General features: G+C 47.0%; 1 protein-coding gene across 3 annotated transcripts; it reads right to left on the bottom strand.

The window, feature by feature from the left end:
• Positions 1-5,147: 5,147 nt before the first annotated feature.
• Positions 5,148-15,500, bottom strand: HINFP (histone H4 transcription factor). Of its 3 annotated transcripts, XM_020984822.2 has the most exons (11): positions 15,429-15,472; positions 14,074-14,116; positions 12,601-12,785; positions 12,113-12,342; positions 11,775-11,886; positions 11,386-11,538; positions 10,918-10,995; positions 10,710-10,830; positions 10,492-10,630; positions 9,599-9,723; positions 5,148-6,540 (listed from the first exon to the last, which is right to left on the bottom strand). In XM_020984822.2, exons 3-11 carry the CDS (start codon positions 12,773-12,775, stop codon positions 6,093-6,095), a joined length of 1,581 nt encoding a protein of 526 aa, XP_020840481.1. In that variant the 5' UTR covers positions 12,776-12,785; positions 14,074-14,116; positions 15,429-15,472; the 3' UTR covers positions 5,148-6,092. The 3 variants fall into 3 exon arrangements, with proteins under 3 accessions (XP_020840481.1, XP_020840480.1, XP_078003015.1); XM_020984821.2 differs by lacking the exon at positions 14,074-14,116 and having other exon boundaries at positions 15,429-15,500; XM_078146889.1 differs by lacking the exon at positions 14,074-14,116 and having other exon boundaries at positions 12,601-12,957; positions 15,429-15,484.
• Positions 15,501-16,968: the final 1,468 nt, after the last annotated feature.

The raw sequence follows: 16,968 nt of genomic DNA, 5'->3' as shown, positions 1-16,968 counted from the left end.
ACCCATTATGTGCTTGGTGTTGGAAATTCAAAGCAAGAAAACAACCCCCACCCTTAAGAGGCTTATATTCTGTGCCAAAGAAGCAGTATTGCATAATGAAAAAGATGCTGGGCTGGTTGCCTGGAAAGAATTGGATTTGAATCCTGGCTATGCCCCTTACTGTAACCCCTGGCAATTCACATAAGTTTTCTGAGCCTTGGTTTATTTCCTCATTTTTATATTAGTTGTGCCACTTACCTTACAGGGTTATTGTGAGGAAAACTTCTTCATCTTTTTTTTGGCGAGGCAATGGGAATTAAGTGACTTGCCCAGGGTCACTGTCTGAGGCTGGATTTGAATTCAAGTCCTCCTGACTCCAAGGCCTGAGCTACTCCCATTATTCTCAAATCTCAAAGTGCAAATATAAACATGAGTAATTCATTCAACAGTATTTGTTAAGTACTGATTATGTGCTAGGCACCACCCAAGCACTGGGAATTTAAAAACAAAAATGAAACTGTCCCTACTTTCAAGGAGCTTACATTCTGTGGGAAAAACAATATATACATATAAAAGTAATCACAAAATATATATGTGTATGTATATATGTGTGCGTGTGTGTGTGTGATATATGTGTGTATATACACACATATAAAGTAAATACAGGGTAATTGGGGGGTCATTAGCAGTATAGGAGAATCAGGAGAAATCTCCTGTAGGATGTGGACACTTGAGTTGAACCCCGAGGAAGTTAAAGCTTCTAAGTGGATGTAAGAAGTTAGTGAATTCCAAGCTTGGGAGACAACATGGAATGGAAGTAGGGGAAGGCATGTCATCTATGGGGCACCAGGTAGGTCACTTTGGCTATAAAGTGAAAGAGAATAACGCTCGATAGGCCTTGGAAATTATATTGGAACCAGGTTGTGAAGAGCATTAAATGCCAAACAAAGCAGTTTATATTTTAACCTTGAGGAAACTGGGAGCCAGTGGAGTTATGAAAGATATTCTATGACCACATCTTCCTCCTTGAAAGTGCAATCCTTCCAGTTTTTTCAGAGTTTATATTACCTCTCTTATTTTCATACTTTTTTTTTCCTGAAGCTGGTGTAGGATTAGATATCCAGACACATTCAAGGATGACACCCTCATGACAAAGAGTCCTGCTTAGTGAAGACAATAACTATTTACCAGTCACCTCACCCTTCCCATAAAACACCAACCCCAGAACTGGTTCCTTCCCAATTGTATAGGATTAGAATAGGAGTCAAGATGGAGGAGTAAGAGCATTTCAGCTTAGCTTCCCACTAAATCTCCTTGACAAAGATCTTTAAAAATGCACTAGACAGAATTCTGATTGGGAAAAGTCAAGAAGTTACACCGAGTCATTTTTCTAGCCCAGGTGGCTTAGGGAGACAAGGAGGTCTGTGCACACTGGGATGGATCTGGCCAGGAACATGCATCTCCAGGAGCAGTCCAGCACCCAGGGACTGAAAGAGGGCTAAAACCAAGTACCATGGCAGGAACTACTGGGGCAGAAATCCCAGAGGATCCCTGAATTAACCTAGGATACAGGAATGCGGGCCATCTGCCAACTCTGCCACTCACTCACTACCCAGTTCTGGGTCTCAAATCCAGGGTAGAGAAGGAGTTGGAGTGTGGGGCCCTGTGTGCTTATAAACATTTTAGAGTATATAGGTTCTTTTCCTTTTCCCTCAATCATCTTTGGAAATAGATGTAGTAGTGTATTGCTGGGTCAAAGGGTATAGGTAGTTTAATAACTCTTTAGGCACAATTCTAGATTGCTCTCCAAAATGGTTGGAACAAGTTTAGAAGCAAATCATAACTGTGTGGCTCTGATCCCAGGAGCAGAGCAGGGACTCAGTTCTAGCCTACAGACCACTTCCTCCACGGAAGCCTGCTGTAGAATAACCAGCGTGAGGGTCCCAAACCAAAGAGGAGCCTGTAGCTCAGTCACTCGGAATCAGCAGAGCCTCCCAGTCGGCTAATAGTGGCTGAGTTCAGTGGCAGTTGGCAGAAACTCCCTGACTGGGATAAGCTGACAGACCCAAACCTGAGTGGGAAAACTGCAGGGCTCAGACCAGAAAGGCAGGGAGCAGATCTTGCCCGGAATCACATCACTTTAGGAACACTGAAAGCTTACAGGTCCCCAGCCTGAGCTTTGAAAGCAGCAGGATGTCAGAGGGCAAAAACTCAGGCCAGAAATGCCCTCTGCAAGGTATGCAGGGCCCAGCCCCAACAAGAAGTCCAAAGCCAAGAGGCTTTGGAATAATGAGCAAACAAACAAACAGGACTTCCACCATACAGAACTATTATGGCAACAGGGAAGCTCAAAACACAGACCCAGAAGAAGAGAATGACTTAAAAACCTCTACAAGCAAAACTTTAAAGAGAAATTGAACACCAGTCTGCCCAGAATTCCTGGAAGAGTCAAAGCAAGAGTTTAAAAAAAAAAAAGCTGAAAAAATTAATTTCAAAGGAGAGCGGTAGGGCTGCTAGGTGTCTCAGTGGACAGAGGACTGGCCCCAGAGTCAGGAGTCAGGACTCAGATACTTACCAGCTGTGTGACCCTGGGCAAGTTACTTAACCCCAATTGCCTCCAAAAAAAATGAGAGCAGTAGAAGAAAAAAAAAATTGAAAAAGAAATTAGAGTTAGGGAAGATATGAAAAGAGAATTAACAAGAGGTGTAAAACCCTAGCAAAGAAAATAACTCATTGAAAAATAGAATTGACCAAATAGAAGTTAATGACTGCATAAGACACCAATTACATAGGATTAGGTCAAAGGAATCATTATTATTCAATAGTTCAATAAATATTTCTTGATGGACTGGAGAGAGGTCCAGACTAGACAGGAAGCAGCAGCATCTATCAGCCCAAGATGTGGCTAAGAGCTTTCCCTCTGGACTCCGTTCATCTTCTAATCCTTTAGTTTAGTTTTTTGTTTTGTTTTGTTTTGTTTTTCACTAGGCAATGGGGTTAAGTGACTTGCCCAGGGTCACACAGCTAGTAAGTGTCAAGTGTCCGCGCCAGATTTAACTCAGGTCCTCCTGACTCCAGGGCTGTGCTCTGGATACATTACGCTTTAGTTTTAACCCTTATCTCCTCATTTATTTTTTTTCAGGCCCACTCCTTCTACTCTTCATAGATTTGTGAAAAAGTGAGACCATGGTTGGGATTTTATGGATACCAACTGACCCTTGTGTCCTTACTTTCTATAAGCCCTCAGACAGATTGGGTGTCACTGGACCATTAACCACAAAGAGAACCTAATATCCATTTGCCCTTCAGGGTGATGCATTCTGGCCACCGGGCCAATAGTCCTATCAAAGTCCCTTTGAACCATGTATACATGCAGATAACCTTCCCTAGCCAAACAAGACCCACCAGGAAAGAAATTCTCATTGACCTGGGTTCTGAATTCTATCCTAGGAGTTATTAAATATTATGCAAAGATTAAAAAAATTAGAGAACTCTCAAGCTCATTATGCATCTTTCCTCTCACCCCTAATCCCATTAAACATTTCCTGTTGTCAACCAACCAAGACATTCATGAGATTAAGTGAGCAATATTCAGCAGTCTCAGTTTATTGAACACATTGAGAATGAAAGGGGCAAATTTCAGTGTGCTTATACATACATGCTGCCTGGTGCACTGCTGAACCTCCTCTCACACCTTCAGAGTAGAAAAAGGCTGAGATTTGGTGCTGGGTTCTAAGGCCTAGCTTCTGGTCTTGAACTACAGTGGGGAGGAGCACAAGGGGAAAGGAAGAACCTTCTCACCAGCTACTGGGATCTTTGGGTTATTCTGCTTCTCCGTCCCATGGGCACTTGGCTCTCTGCACAGTAGTCCGTAAGTGACTCCACTGGTTCAGGTCTAATCCAGCTCTCTTACCATACATAGCTCTCTCTCTCTCTCTCTCTCTCTCTCTCTCTCTCTCTCTCTCTCTCTCTCTCTCTCTCTCTCTCTCTCTCTCCCCAGATCTGAAGGCAAGTCCCAGAAGCTGCTCAATTCAGCAGTCTCAATGCTGTAGTGTGCTCCACCCTTGCATCCCAAATGACTGCGAGGAAGTCCCTGCTTGTAGCTACATGCTGAATTGTCACTAAGCTGATTGTTAATACCCTTTGGCTATTGAGCATGCCCTCCCATGGTAAGGAAGTCCAAATCTCAAGGGCGAATAAGAAGGGAAGAGAATCCAATCCTGCATGCCCACACAGAATTTCCCCATTGCTTGGCTCTCTTGTGTGGCCTTTCTTTACAGATGGCTTAAGAACAATAAGTGTCCCAGGGCAACACCATCCCAAACCAGGGCAACACTTCTTTGACCTAAAATTCCAGGCTTATAGGAGTGTTATCACCACAGGACCCAGGTCTAACTCTCTTCCTGCAACCCCTAACCCCATTCTGGTTGGTTCAAGCTACATTAGCTTGACCAACTAAGGGTATAGTACCTAAGGGGAAGGGCTTCCCAGTATTCCACCTGTCAGGCAGGGCAACCAATAGGAATGTTAAAAGGTCTCCAACAAGATATCTAGAGCAAAAGACTCTTATGTGACCAACTGACCCCACTCTGGCCAACCGATCCTACAGGGGGCAGCCATGGTTAGAAAGACAAGTACCCCAGCCTAGTGCCTGGAACACGAATGTCAGCTGTCATCCATTTCAGAGTTCCTTCCCCAAACACTCTAATTGTTCAGCCAGTGGGAAAACCCACACCAAACCAGAAGTGGGAGTGATGATGCTAGAGGTAGGCATCTGAGCCCAGAAAAAAAACTCACCCCTTGGGGCAGCCAGGTGGTGCAGTGGATAGAGCACCGGCCCTGGAGTCAAAAACTACCCGAATTCAAATCTGGCCTCAGACACTTGACATTTACTAGCTGTATGACCCTGGACAAGTCACTTAACCCCATTGCCTAGCCAAAAACAAGCAAAGAGGGGCAGCTAGGTGGTGCAATGAATACAGCAATGGCCCTGGAATCAGGAGGACCCGAGTTCAAATCTGGTCTCAGACCAGACACTTGATACTTACTAGCTGTGTGACCCTGGCCAAGCCACTTAACCCCAACTGCCTCGCCAAAAAAACAAAACAAACAAACAACACAACTACTCAATTTCGGATGGGTGGAAGGAGAGGCAAGAACATCAGACATAAGGAGCATGAGACAGGCATAATGTGTTTATTGCCAATAAGAAGTCACCATACGATCGTATTGATATTCAGCACCTCTTGTCAATGCCTCCCCCAATCTTGTCCTGAGGGTAATCCACACATGGGAATTGGGGAAGGACCCAGGGACAAGGGAAAAGCCACTTGGCTAATTGAAATGGTAGAGGCTTTTGGAGAGCAAGAGTGGGAATAGCCTTGAAAGACCTACAGTCTCCATAGTCCCAGGAAATATGATGATTTGGTGTCCCTTACAGACCACTATGTTCAATAGCCTTGAGGTTTGGAGATGCCCCTCCACCCCCAAACACCCCACCCAACAAGGACCCGAATCCTGGGGAGACTTCCAGAACTGCTGCCACACTGTCCATGGGCCGGCTTCCTGGTGAGACTGCTCTAAACCCCGGACTATTCTGCAGTCACAGTTGAAAGAGATGTTGCCCATCCTCAGGGCGACCCAAACATTGATCTCCCAGAGTATTCTCTGAATCCCCTCCTCCTCCCACTCCCAAGGAAGTCTTTCTTCTCAGATTTGGCTCTTGGACTAAGAGACTTCTCTCCCCACCACACACACACACACACACACACACACACAACCACATACAACACATATCACATACACACACCACATACATCACATATCACTCACACACATCACACACACCACATTCACATCATAATACACACACACACCCCCACCCCTACTCCACATACATCACACACACACACCCACCACACATGTTGCTGCCCCTCACATTTGTTACCAAGGGCAGTTCAGAAGGTCCCTCTACGTGTTTCTAGAGTTGGCCACAGCAGAGAGTATCAGAGGAGAGCAAAAAAACCCAAACAAACCAGAAGAGCCAGTCTCAAATCCTGGATGGGAAGACAGTGTCTCAGCTGGGCCCTGAAAGGAGTGCAACCTTCAGCCCCTCACTCAGCTAAGATTCCCAGCTCCTCAGCCGTCTTATGCAGTCTCTCCATGATGCTGTCAGGGGGATCAGGGTCAGGGGCTCCCTCTCCTGGCGCAGCGGGCTGAACTCCAGGAGCTGGGGCCAGGACATAATAGACCGTCTCATGCTCACCGTGGGAATTGGTTCTGTTCAGCACATGAATGACAGGGCTGGGAGAGTCCTGAGAAGCGGGAGCAGAAGGGGCTGCCCCCTGGCTTTCCTCCACCTCTGCCTCCTCTTCTTCCTCCTCTTCCTCCTCCTCAGGCCCAGGTTCCAGGATAATGCCTTGCAGGCTGCCTTCAGTCAGTGCTGCCCCTGGGCCTGGCCCCCCCTGCTCTTCTCGTTCCCTCAGCAGCTGCTCAGTCAGCTCCACACTCTCATAGCGAACCAGCTGCAAGCGCATGTAACCATCTTCGTGCTCCTTGTACCTGGGGAGCAGGGACATAAGAAGCAGAAAACACACCCACCCACAGAGGAAGGGGAGGCCTGAATGGGCAAGGACATCAACGATGCAAGGAAGAAGAGAGATAAGAGGAACTTGTCATAACCAAGGCTGGGGCTTGGGGAAGAGGAAGTATTCACTGAAAATGTAGTAGAAAGGGGAAAAAGACTCTTGCTAGGTGGCCTACTGGACAGAGTGCTGAGCTGGGAGTCAGGAAAACCTGAATTCAAATTCTGCCTCCAATTTTTTTTTTTTTAGGCAATTGGGGTTAAGTGACTTGCCTAAGGTCACACAGCTAGTAAGTGTCAAGTGTTTGGTCTGAGGCCGGATTTGAACTTGGGTCCTCCTGACTTCAGGGCTGGTGCTCTATCCACTGCGCCACCTAGCTGCCCCCTCCAATTCTTATTAGCTGTATGACCCCAGACATTACACCTAACTTCTCTCAGTCTCAATTTCTTCATCTATAAAATGAGGGGGTTGGACTCAGTGGCCCCTAAGATCTCTTCCATCCCTAAACCTGGGATAATCTAACTCCTACTACAGAGGAGAGGGACTGAAGGTTTACTTTCTTTCTTCACAGTCCTGTGAGGTACAGGGAGGGGGAGTAGTAGCATTTATGAACAGGTTTATGAAGAACAACACTCAAAGTGGGGAAGGTAGAAGGTTCAGTGGAAAAGACATGGGCCTAGGCAGTTGCCTTTTAACTGGTCTCTGCCTCCTGGTCAAACCTTGATACAATTCACTCATTCATCAGGCACCTATACTATGGACAATTCGATGCACCAAGCCCCGGGGACAATAAAAAACAACAATGGTAATAACAATAAAGATAGCTCCTGCCCTCCAAGAGCCTAAGTCTATTAGAAGGATGAATCTGGACAGCTGGGAATAGACTGAAGAATCCCAGGGCCATAGAAAACCTTGAGTCCTTACCTGAAGCAAGTCTCCCAAGGAGAACGTTGTAACGAAGAACAACTGTGAAAGACTTAGCTACTGTGATCAAGACAATGATCCAGAATAGTTCCAAAGGACTATGATCGAAAATGCTTACTGACCTCCAGACAGAGAACTGAGGAGCTCAATGCAGACTGAAGCATATTGGTTTTTTTAACTTTATTTCTCTTGCTTAAACCGCTCCCCTGTCCCAAACATGGCTAATGTGGAAATGTGTTTTGCATGACTTCATAAGCATAATGGGTATTGTATTTCCTCCCTCCTCAATTCCAAGCTGGAGGGGGGGGGGGTGGAGGGAAAGAATTTGGAACTAAAAATATAATTTTTTTTTTGTTTTAGGCAATGGGGTTAAGTGACTTGCCCAGGGTCACACAGATAGTAAGCATTATGTGTCTGAGGTTGGATTTGAACTCAGGTCTTCCTGAATCCAGGGCCAGTACTCTATCCACTGTACCACCTAGCTGCCCCTAAAAATATAAATTTTTAAAAGAAGTCCCCTGTGACATTCCAGTCAAACACTCACTTAGCCTGTGCTTCAACACCTCCTCTGAGGTGAAGGAGAGAACATCCACTGTATTTCTGGATAGCTCTAAAAGTTAGGAAGTTTTCACTTATTTGTCCCTCATTACCTCCATTAGGTGGCCCCTGTTTCACAGACTATGGCCAAGTGGACTAAAGCAAATTCTTAGTGCTTTTAATGCTTCAAAAAGTAAGTGAACCCTACATACTGCTGCCTGAGGAGTCCTTCCAATACACTACTCTGATCTTTGTATTCCTTTGCCCAAAACCCTTCTGTGGACATTTCACTGGTTAACAAAAAAGGTACACACCTCTTGACCTTGAGTCCAAGGCTCTCTAAAACCTCCCCACACTCAACAATGCTGCCGATCACTATCCCCGCTTGTCCTCTTCCTTTTCTGTTTCTGGGCACTCACCTCATCCTTCATTCCTGCCAACGCCCTGATCACCCTTTCCTCATATTCCACCCACTGATCCCTCACCCATCCTCCAAAGCCTAGCTTTACTCCTTCTTCTGGGGAAACCTTCCCTGACCTTCTCCACCAGACAGGAACATCCTTCTCAGATCTCTCACAGCACCCCATCTCTACCTCTCCTTTGTCCAGAATCACAGAATCTTAAGAGGTGGAAGAGGCCTTTACTTGGAAACTTCCAGTGAGGAACACGCTGCCTCCTAGACAGCCCTGTCCACTTAACATGCTAGTTTGCATTATAGTTATGTATCAATCTTATCTCCTTCTACTACACTGTAAGATCTTTGAAAGCAGACACTATTACTCAATTTTGTGTTTGTGCCTCCCCATAGCAGCCAACACAGGGCCTTGTGCATAGTAAAAGCTAATAAATGTTGGAGTTTACATATTAAATTGAATTCTTAATTCCAGCTCCACCTTTACTCACTGTGTTCTTGCAGCAAGTCATTGACCTAGCTGCTCTGTGCCTCAGTTCGCCCAATTTTATAATGGGGAGAATCATCTTTGAGACAGGTAGGTAGTACAATGGATAGAGCACTGGGCCTAGAGACAGGGAAGACCCAGGTTCAAATCCAGCCTCAGACACTAGCTGTTTGACTCTGGGCAGGTCGCTTAACCTCTATCTGCCTCAGTTTCCTGAGAAAAATGGGGATAATAATAGCAACTACTTCCCAGGGTTGTTGTGAGGATCAAATGAGATAATAACTGTAAAGCATTTAGCACAGTGACTGGCCCATAGCAAGCACTATATAAATGTTAGCTATCATTATTATTATCTCTGCCTCTTTTTTTTTGTTTTGGGTTTTTTGTGAGGCAACTGGGATTAAGTGACTTGCCTAGGGTCACACAGCTAGTGAGTATCATGTGTCTGAGGCAGGATTTGAACTCCGGTCCTCCTCACTCTAGGATCAGTGCTCTATCCACCACGCCACCCAGCTGCCCCTGCCCCTTGTTTTTCTTGGGATAAAATGGAATGAAGTATGAGAAATGCTGAGGGAGACATATGGAAAGTAAAAATTCAAAGGTGAGTTCATTCAAAGTTCTCCAAATATCATCACCACTCTTGCTGAGCGCCCAGGGAAGGGAAGGAGAACTTACCGGAAACGGGGATGGCCTGATGGCCACTTGAACTGATGCTTCTTTCGAAGGTGGACAGTGAGGTTGTTGCCTCGAGTGAAGCACTTGTCACAGACATGACACTTATATCTTGGCTCTGAGTCACCCTGTTGGTGAAATTGAGGCTGCAGAAATCCCAGCCACCCACCTCCTCCATTCAAGCTGTCCCTAACTGTCTTGGGCCTTGCACTGAACCCGGACACCACACCAACTGTGTGCAGTTAGAAGGCATTCAGCAGGAGTTATTTGGAAGGCAAATTATTACTAAATTCTCAGCTCCATCACAGTAGTGATAGTATTTTATTTAATCTTTCTAGCTTCCCCAGGAGCAGTGTAGCTGATAAAAAGCTGTCCTCAAGAGTAAGGAAGACAGTAGATAGAGTTCTAGCCTCGGAGGCAGGAGGACTCAAGTTCAAATCCAGCCTCAGACACTTGACACTTATTAGCTGTGTGACCCTGGGCAAGTCACTTAACCCCGATTGCCTCACCAAAAACAAAAACAGAAAAAAAAAACAAGACAAGGAAGACCTGGTTTCTCACCCCACCTTTGACCCCTACTGGCTATGTGACTCAGGGCAAGTTACTTAACTTCTCAATGCCCTAAGAAACTCTATAAGCTGCGAAGAAGATGCCAGCCTGGCATTGGGGCATCAGTAGAGGGAGTTTCCTCACCTGGCAATTCCCTACACAACGAAATCCCAGGTCCCATCCCTACCACTATCCTGGGCACAGGACCCTACACACAGGAAACCTTCCTATGTTGGCTGAAACTCAGATCAGCTCCTAAACCCAGGCCACTCCCAAAGTTTAGGATGTCTCCAGGTTGGCCCTAGCCCCACCTGTCCTCTCCTCCTCCCTCCCCAGGCCCCACTCACTTGGTGCACTTTTCGGTAATGGGACTTGATGGAGCAGTGGGAGCGGGCACTGAAGCTGCAGCTTTCAAACTCACAATGGTAGGCAGGTTCCTTGCTATGAGTGTCTAGGTGCTTCCGGAGGTCAATCAGGTTCTTACAACTGCCAGAAGAGGGAAAAGGGTCACCAGGACAGGGAGGAACCTGGGCATAGCTGGTCCCAACAACTGCCCCCACCTCACCTGTAGTCACAGTAATCACATTTAAAGGGCCGGTCCTCACTGTGTCGGAAGCGAATGTGGTTTCGGAGAGAGGAGGGCAGAGGGCAGGTCATGTCACATAAAGGGCACTTGTAGTGATTTACTGTAGGGAGCACAGAGGAGAAGGATGTGGAGGGAGGGAAGGACAGAACAGGAGAAAACGTGGGAAGAGGGGCTTGGGGAAACTGACCATGGTTGCGCATGTGGTCCCGCAATAGTCGCTCTGTGGCAAACCTCTTGGAGCAATGGGAACACTGGAATCGTTGTTCTATGGTGGAAAAAGAAGAATGAGAACTTTGAGAGGCCAAAGGAAAACAAGAGGTGAAGAGAGAGGAGGACAATTCCAGACACGGGAAGGAAGAGAACTTTCAGGCATTAATCACAGAATTTTTTGAGGTGGACTGGCTCATTTTTTCAACTCTACCCTCATCTTACAGATGAGGAAACTGAGGCCTAAAAAGGCTGAGTGACTCATCCAAGTTGACACAGCTATTAAGTGTGACTTGGAGGGGTCACAGGGAAGAGAAGGCCCCAGGATGAGAAGGGCCAGACGCCCAAAGGCAGATGCAGGTGCTGGGTCTCCTAGTGCCTGGCTCTGTTCTAAGCAGGCCAGTTCCCCCTCAACCCTGGTCCCTCCTCCCTCCATCCCCAAGCTCACGGTCCAGCGACGTCTGGCGCCGGATGTGGTCAAAGAACTTGGTGTTATTGGCAAACATCCCCCCACAGGTGGGGCAGGCCACCACCTTCTCCTGGGTGTGGCTTCGAAGGTGCTCTCTCAGTTTACAGCGGCCTTTGAAGGTACAGTTGCAATCTGGGGAAGACACCAAATCAGGCCCCTCCCACCTGCCCTAAACCATACACAATGTCTCTCCCCACCCCACCCCATTTTCCTCCAACCCCCTTCCTGGCCCAACAGCCAAGTCATTCACTTTAAAGAATGGGGAAGCTGAAACACCTGGAAACTATCCCTAGCCCTCCCACCCACAAAGGTAGGGTTCCCCTCCAAAAAGAAGGGTTATCTAAATGGGTGACTGAAGTTTCCCTAACCTTTCCAGCCACATGGTACCACATGGTTCTCCTTGCTGGCTGCCTTGTATTCACAACAGAGGCTATGGGCCTCCACATGCCGGTAAAACCACTCTGGATTGTCAAAGGAGCTCTGTTGAGGGGAAAAGGGAAGATGAAGGGTAAGGAATGAGTAGAGGGGCATTTTCAGTGAACCAAGGTAATACTCTAATCCTGACCACCTTTGTAGTTAAGAGGAAGCCAGAAGAAACTGGAGAAAGGAGAGTGCTTGACAGACTTCACAGGAATACAAGGTCTCTCTCTCTCTCTCCAGAACAGAGCACATCCTTTCCCCCCAGCCCTGGCCCCTGCCTGCTGACCTCACAGTGCTCCCACTGGCACAAGAAGTGGTCAGGAATGTCGGGGATCATGTTTCGGCTTTGGAAGTCCAACAGGCAGTGGCTGAGTCCGGCCTGGCCTTGCAGAGCCTGAAGTCCCCACTGTTTCAGCTTGGTGTGGTAACAGTGGAAATAGACATGACGGACCAGGTCGGCAGAGCTGTCTGGGGAACAGAAGCCACACTCTTGCCACAAGCAGGAGTATTCTTCAGCTGAGATGGAGGAAAGACAGAAACAGGACATGGCCCTGCCTGAATACAGAACCAGGCAGAGCGAACCCCATCTCTGGACTCTGGCCCAATGCTCCCTAAGTCAATCCCTGAACCTCTTCTGAAGACGTACTCCCATTCCTCCCCTCCACTAAGGCCCATCTTCCCAGTCTGCCCAAGAACAACAGAGTAAAGGCAGAGCTGGCCTCCTCCCACCTCTCACAATCTGTCTTCTTCTTCCATCGTCCCTTGCTCACTCACCAAGGGGGTCCACCTCATCCTCATCTTCTTCCTCAGGGCCCTGGAGATGCTGCTGGAGGTGCTGCGTGACGTGTTCACAGAACTCCTCCACGGTCGAGGCCACAAAGGTACAGGATCCCCACTCACACTGTAGTACCAGGGCCTCCCTTCGGGGGACCTTTGTAGGGGGTGGCATGATTGCCACACTGTAGTAAAAGGAGTAAAATCACAGGCTGTCCAATCGTCAAGGCAGCAGTCAGGTAATGCAGTAGTGAACAGAGCACTGGGCCAGGAGCTGCGAAGACTTAAGTTCAAATCTGGCCCCACTGCTTTAGCTGGGCAAGTCAATTAAACTTCTCTCAGCATCCATTTCCTTCTCTGTAAAATGGGGATAAACATTAGCACCAACTTCCTAGGATTGTTGTGAGGACGAAATAAGATAATATTTGTAAAGCTTCTTTGCAAACCTTAAAGTGCTCTATAAATGTTATTATTCTTTTTAGATATTATTAAGAAGATTCAAAAAAAATTTTTTAAATAAAAAATAATTTAAAACAATTTAAAAAAAAGAAGATTCCACTTAAAAAAAAAAGAGAAGATTCCACTGGTAGAGTGCAGTGGGATTACTCCAGCAAATTTTTGGAGGGGGCTGGACTCAATAACCCCTAACGTCCTTTTCGACTCCAAGTGTGTGATCCTGTGATACTTCTTTGGGAAGGATAGTAGTAGTGATGGGAACTCCTGAAACTCCACAGAGTGTTCCAGGGATTTATCCAGGGCTCTGATTCAATCTGCCTCCCATGGGCCCTTCCAACTTTATTTTTCATACATTCCTTTATGAATTGTTTCAGCCAAACAAGACCTTAAGAATCATTCCTCAATCTTGTGCTTCACTGTCTCCTGGCCTACTCACACCCTGAATCCATGACCCTCCTCCTTCCTACCTCTTAGGATTCATTGTGCCATGAAGGGCAAATGTATTCTCACCCCTTTGCCTATGAAGTTGGTTTGCTCCCCTTACCTAAATCACTTCTCCCTCTCCCTTCCACCCAAACCCTACTTATCTTTCTGAAGGAAGCCTTTTTATATTGTTCTAATCTTCCTCCATATTATCTGTGTGACCGCAGGTAAATCGGTAAGACCTCCCGGGACTCAGTTTCTTCATCTGTAAAGCCCAGGGGTTGGACTAGGTCAGTGGTTCTCAAACTTTCTGGCCTCAGGATCCCTTTATACTCTTAAAAGTAAAGAATCCTCCTCCCAAAGGAATTTTGTTAATATGTATTATATCTATCAAGATTTACTATATTAGAAATTAAAGCTTAGAATTAGAATCTTTGTATTGCTATGAAAATAGTTTTGACCTCATAGACCCCCTGAAAGGGACCCAGAGAACCACTGAAGAAAGAGCTGTGTGACCCTCAACAAATCACTTACACTTCTCAGAACCGAAGTTCACTCATTTTGTAAAATGAGGATCATACTTATACTACCTACCTTACATTTCGGCTGTGAGGATGTGCTTTAAAGACCTGAAAGGCTATAGAAATGTGAATTAGGTTTATATTTACATTTAAAGGGCATTCCATATATCACCTCACTGGATCCATACAACTACCCTGTGAGGTTAGTAATTTAAAAGACTACTCAGCAAAAGATGCTTCTGTAAGAAGACCAAAAAAAGAGTCTCTTCTCCTAAGGACCTAATACTCTAATGGAAGATGAAACACCTATGGGCATATAAGAAACCACTACCAAATGGGGGAATCAAATTAGCAGCTGAGTCAGGACTAGAGCCCAAACCTTCTGAAGACTCACAATAAATCTGTATTTGTAAAAGGCTCTACAGGTTACAGGTTTGAGAGGCAGTAAATTCTTTTACCCTAACCTGTAATTTCATTGCGTGTAGGAAACTCCCCAACTGCATTCTAGCATCCAAAAAGCCTTATAGAGAGTTTTCTGGCAGCATAGAGGTTAAATAACTTGCCCAGGAGCACACAGCTCCTATTTATTAGAAGAACTTGAACCCAGGTCAGCTCTTTATCCATTATACCAACTACCTCTTTAATTTAAAGGAAAACCAGAATACGAAAAGGCTTCAGCAGAAGTAAGAGGATGCAGGGGAAACGACAGGAACCCTGGATTTCAATTGTGACTGCCCCACTTAATTAGCAATGTGACTCTAAGTTTCTCCTTCTGAGCCTGTTTTCTCATCGGTAAAAAGAGGATAATTATACAGTGTAACACACTGAAGGGTAATCATTGTTTCATTTTGTCTTTGTATTCCCAATACCTAATACGGTGTTCAAGCCTGCTGCTAAATTAAATGTAACAATTTTAATTAACTCTCCTGCAAAGAAGGGGTTCTTTCGGGGAAAGCCTGTATAAACCTTAAAATTCTACAGAACAAGTTATTTGCAAACTAGTTGTTACAGTAGGCTTTCATCTTATTTGATCCTCCATTCTGTGAGACGGCAGCGTTATTCTCCCCATTTCAGAGAGGAGAAAACTGAGGCCCGGGGAGGCAATGATTTGCACAAGGTCACAGAGGAAGCGGCAGAACCAGGATTCCTAACTTTTCAGTCCTTTCTCCTTTCTCTCCTCCAGGAAAGGATTGCCTTAGCCCAAATGGGGCTAGCAGCAGAATGGGTCGCTTTCCTCCAGCCCCAGCTCCCGGGGAAGCCGGTGGGAGGTCCAGGCTTCCAAACGCTTAGAGATCTCCCTCCCGAGAGGAGTCCGGAGGGGCACACCGGGACCGCTTTGGATGTTAGGAGAAGCAGGAGCCCCCCCCCCCCGTACAGAGACCTCGGGAGCCCGCAGAGAGAAGCCCCAGCCCCCACCGCCAGCCTTACCGTGCCCTCGGCTCCCAGGTCTCTCCGTTCCTCTCCCACGTCCAGACAACTCGGGGGGGGGGACATATGTGAGTGACGGCCAACCACAGCCAATCGAGGCCAGCTTCTGGGCTCCGGCGTCCCAGCGCTCAGCCAATCATAGCGCTGAGGGGGCGGGGCCTAGGCGCTACCAAAACACGGAAGGGGAGGGAGCAGGCGGGGAGTCCGGTGACGCGCTCCAGTCCGAGGGGGCGGGGCCTAGAGGGGCCCCGGGCGTGGGGAGGTTGAGCTGGAGCTGCTGATAAGTGCGGAGCATCTGGGACTCGGGGGACTTGGGCTGGCAAAACAGGGATGGGGACGTGGGCGGATGAGGTCACGGCCACGGGCCGGCTCGCTGGGCACGGGCAGCTGCGAGCCGCGAAGACTGTTCGGGCCTGCTCGGCCGGGCCTTCCTGGGCATGCGCAGAGCCCGAGCGCGGCCGGGGACTGGCCGTGACGGCGGCCCTGCGGGCACTCGCGGAGTGTCTGGTACCGCGTATTCCTACCCTGTGAGAACGGAGGAAGCGCCACGCACGATTCGGCAGCGAATTGGGGTTTGCAGAATGGCCGGAAGACCCGAGTTCAAATGCTGCCTCAGACTCGAGCCGTGTGAGCCTCTGTTTCCTCAGTTGTAAAATGGACATAAAAATAGTACCTACTTCCCAGGTGCTGTTTATTGTCGCCATTTTACAAATAAAACTGAGGCAGACAGAGGTTAAGTGACTTGCCCAGGGTCAGACAGCTAGTAACTGCTTGAGGCTGGATTTGAACTCGAGTCTTCCTGACTGCCGGTCCAGCGCTCTACCCACTTCACCTAGCTGCCGATAAATATATAAATGAAGAGGGGCAGCTAGATGGTGCAGTAAATAGAGCTCTGGCCTTGGAGTCAGGGGGACCTGAGTTCAAATTCGGCCTCAGACACTTGACACAATAGTTGTGTGACCCTGGACAAGTCACTTAACCCCGATTGCCGCACCAAAAAGAATATATATACATATATATGTGTGTGTGTGTGTGTGTGTATGTATATATGTACACGTATACATGTATATATGAGGATACATGCACACATAAAAATAGTAATAACAGCCATCCGCATTCATGTAGCATTTTAGGGGCTAAAGTAAATCACTGTCGTAAGAATCCAACCTCACAGTGGAGAAACTAGGTCCCGAGGAGTTAACTAAATTGCCCAGGCTCTAACAGCTACCTGGTAGGATTGGAACTCGATTTCCTGAGTCTAGGAACAGTGTGCTGATTCCACTGAAACTATTGCAGAGGACAAAGGGGAAGTCCACCATATATATCCCTTCTCAAAGATTCACACCATCCACTATATGTGTTTCCAGGGTCGATGTGAAGATCAAGTGAGAATTATAAAATACTTAGCACTGTGCCCTGCATACAGTAAATGCTTAATAAGTGCTTGTTTCCTTCCTTAAGCCTGTGGGAAAAAGGGTGGGGTGGGGGCACTAATCCTTCCCCTTTTTCGTGAGTCCCAGAGAAGTTTAGTGATTTGCCC

This window comes from Phascolarctos cinereus, unplaced genomic scaffold, assembly GCF_003287225.1.
Source record: "Phascolarctos cinereus isolate Bilbo 61053 unplaced genomic scaffold, phaCin_HiC Scaffold_726;HRSCAF=1367, whole genome shotgun sequence".
NCBI classification, from domain to species: Eukaryota; Metazoa; Chordata; class Mammalia; order Diprotodontia; family Phascolarctidae; genus Phascolarctos; species Phascolarctos cinereus.
Note: the sequence above shows the minus strand (reverse complement) of the source record. Positions and strands in the feature narration are given on the sequence as shown.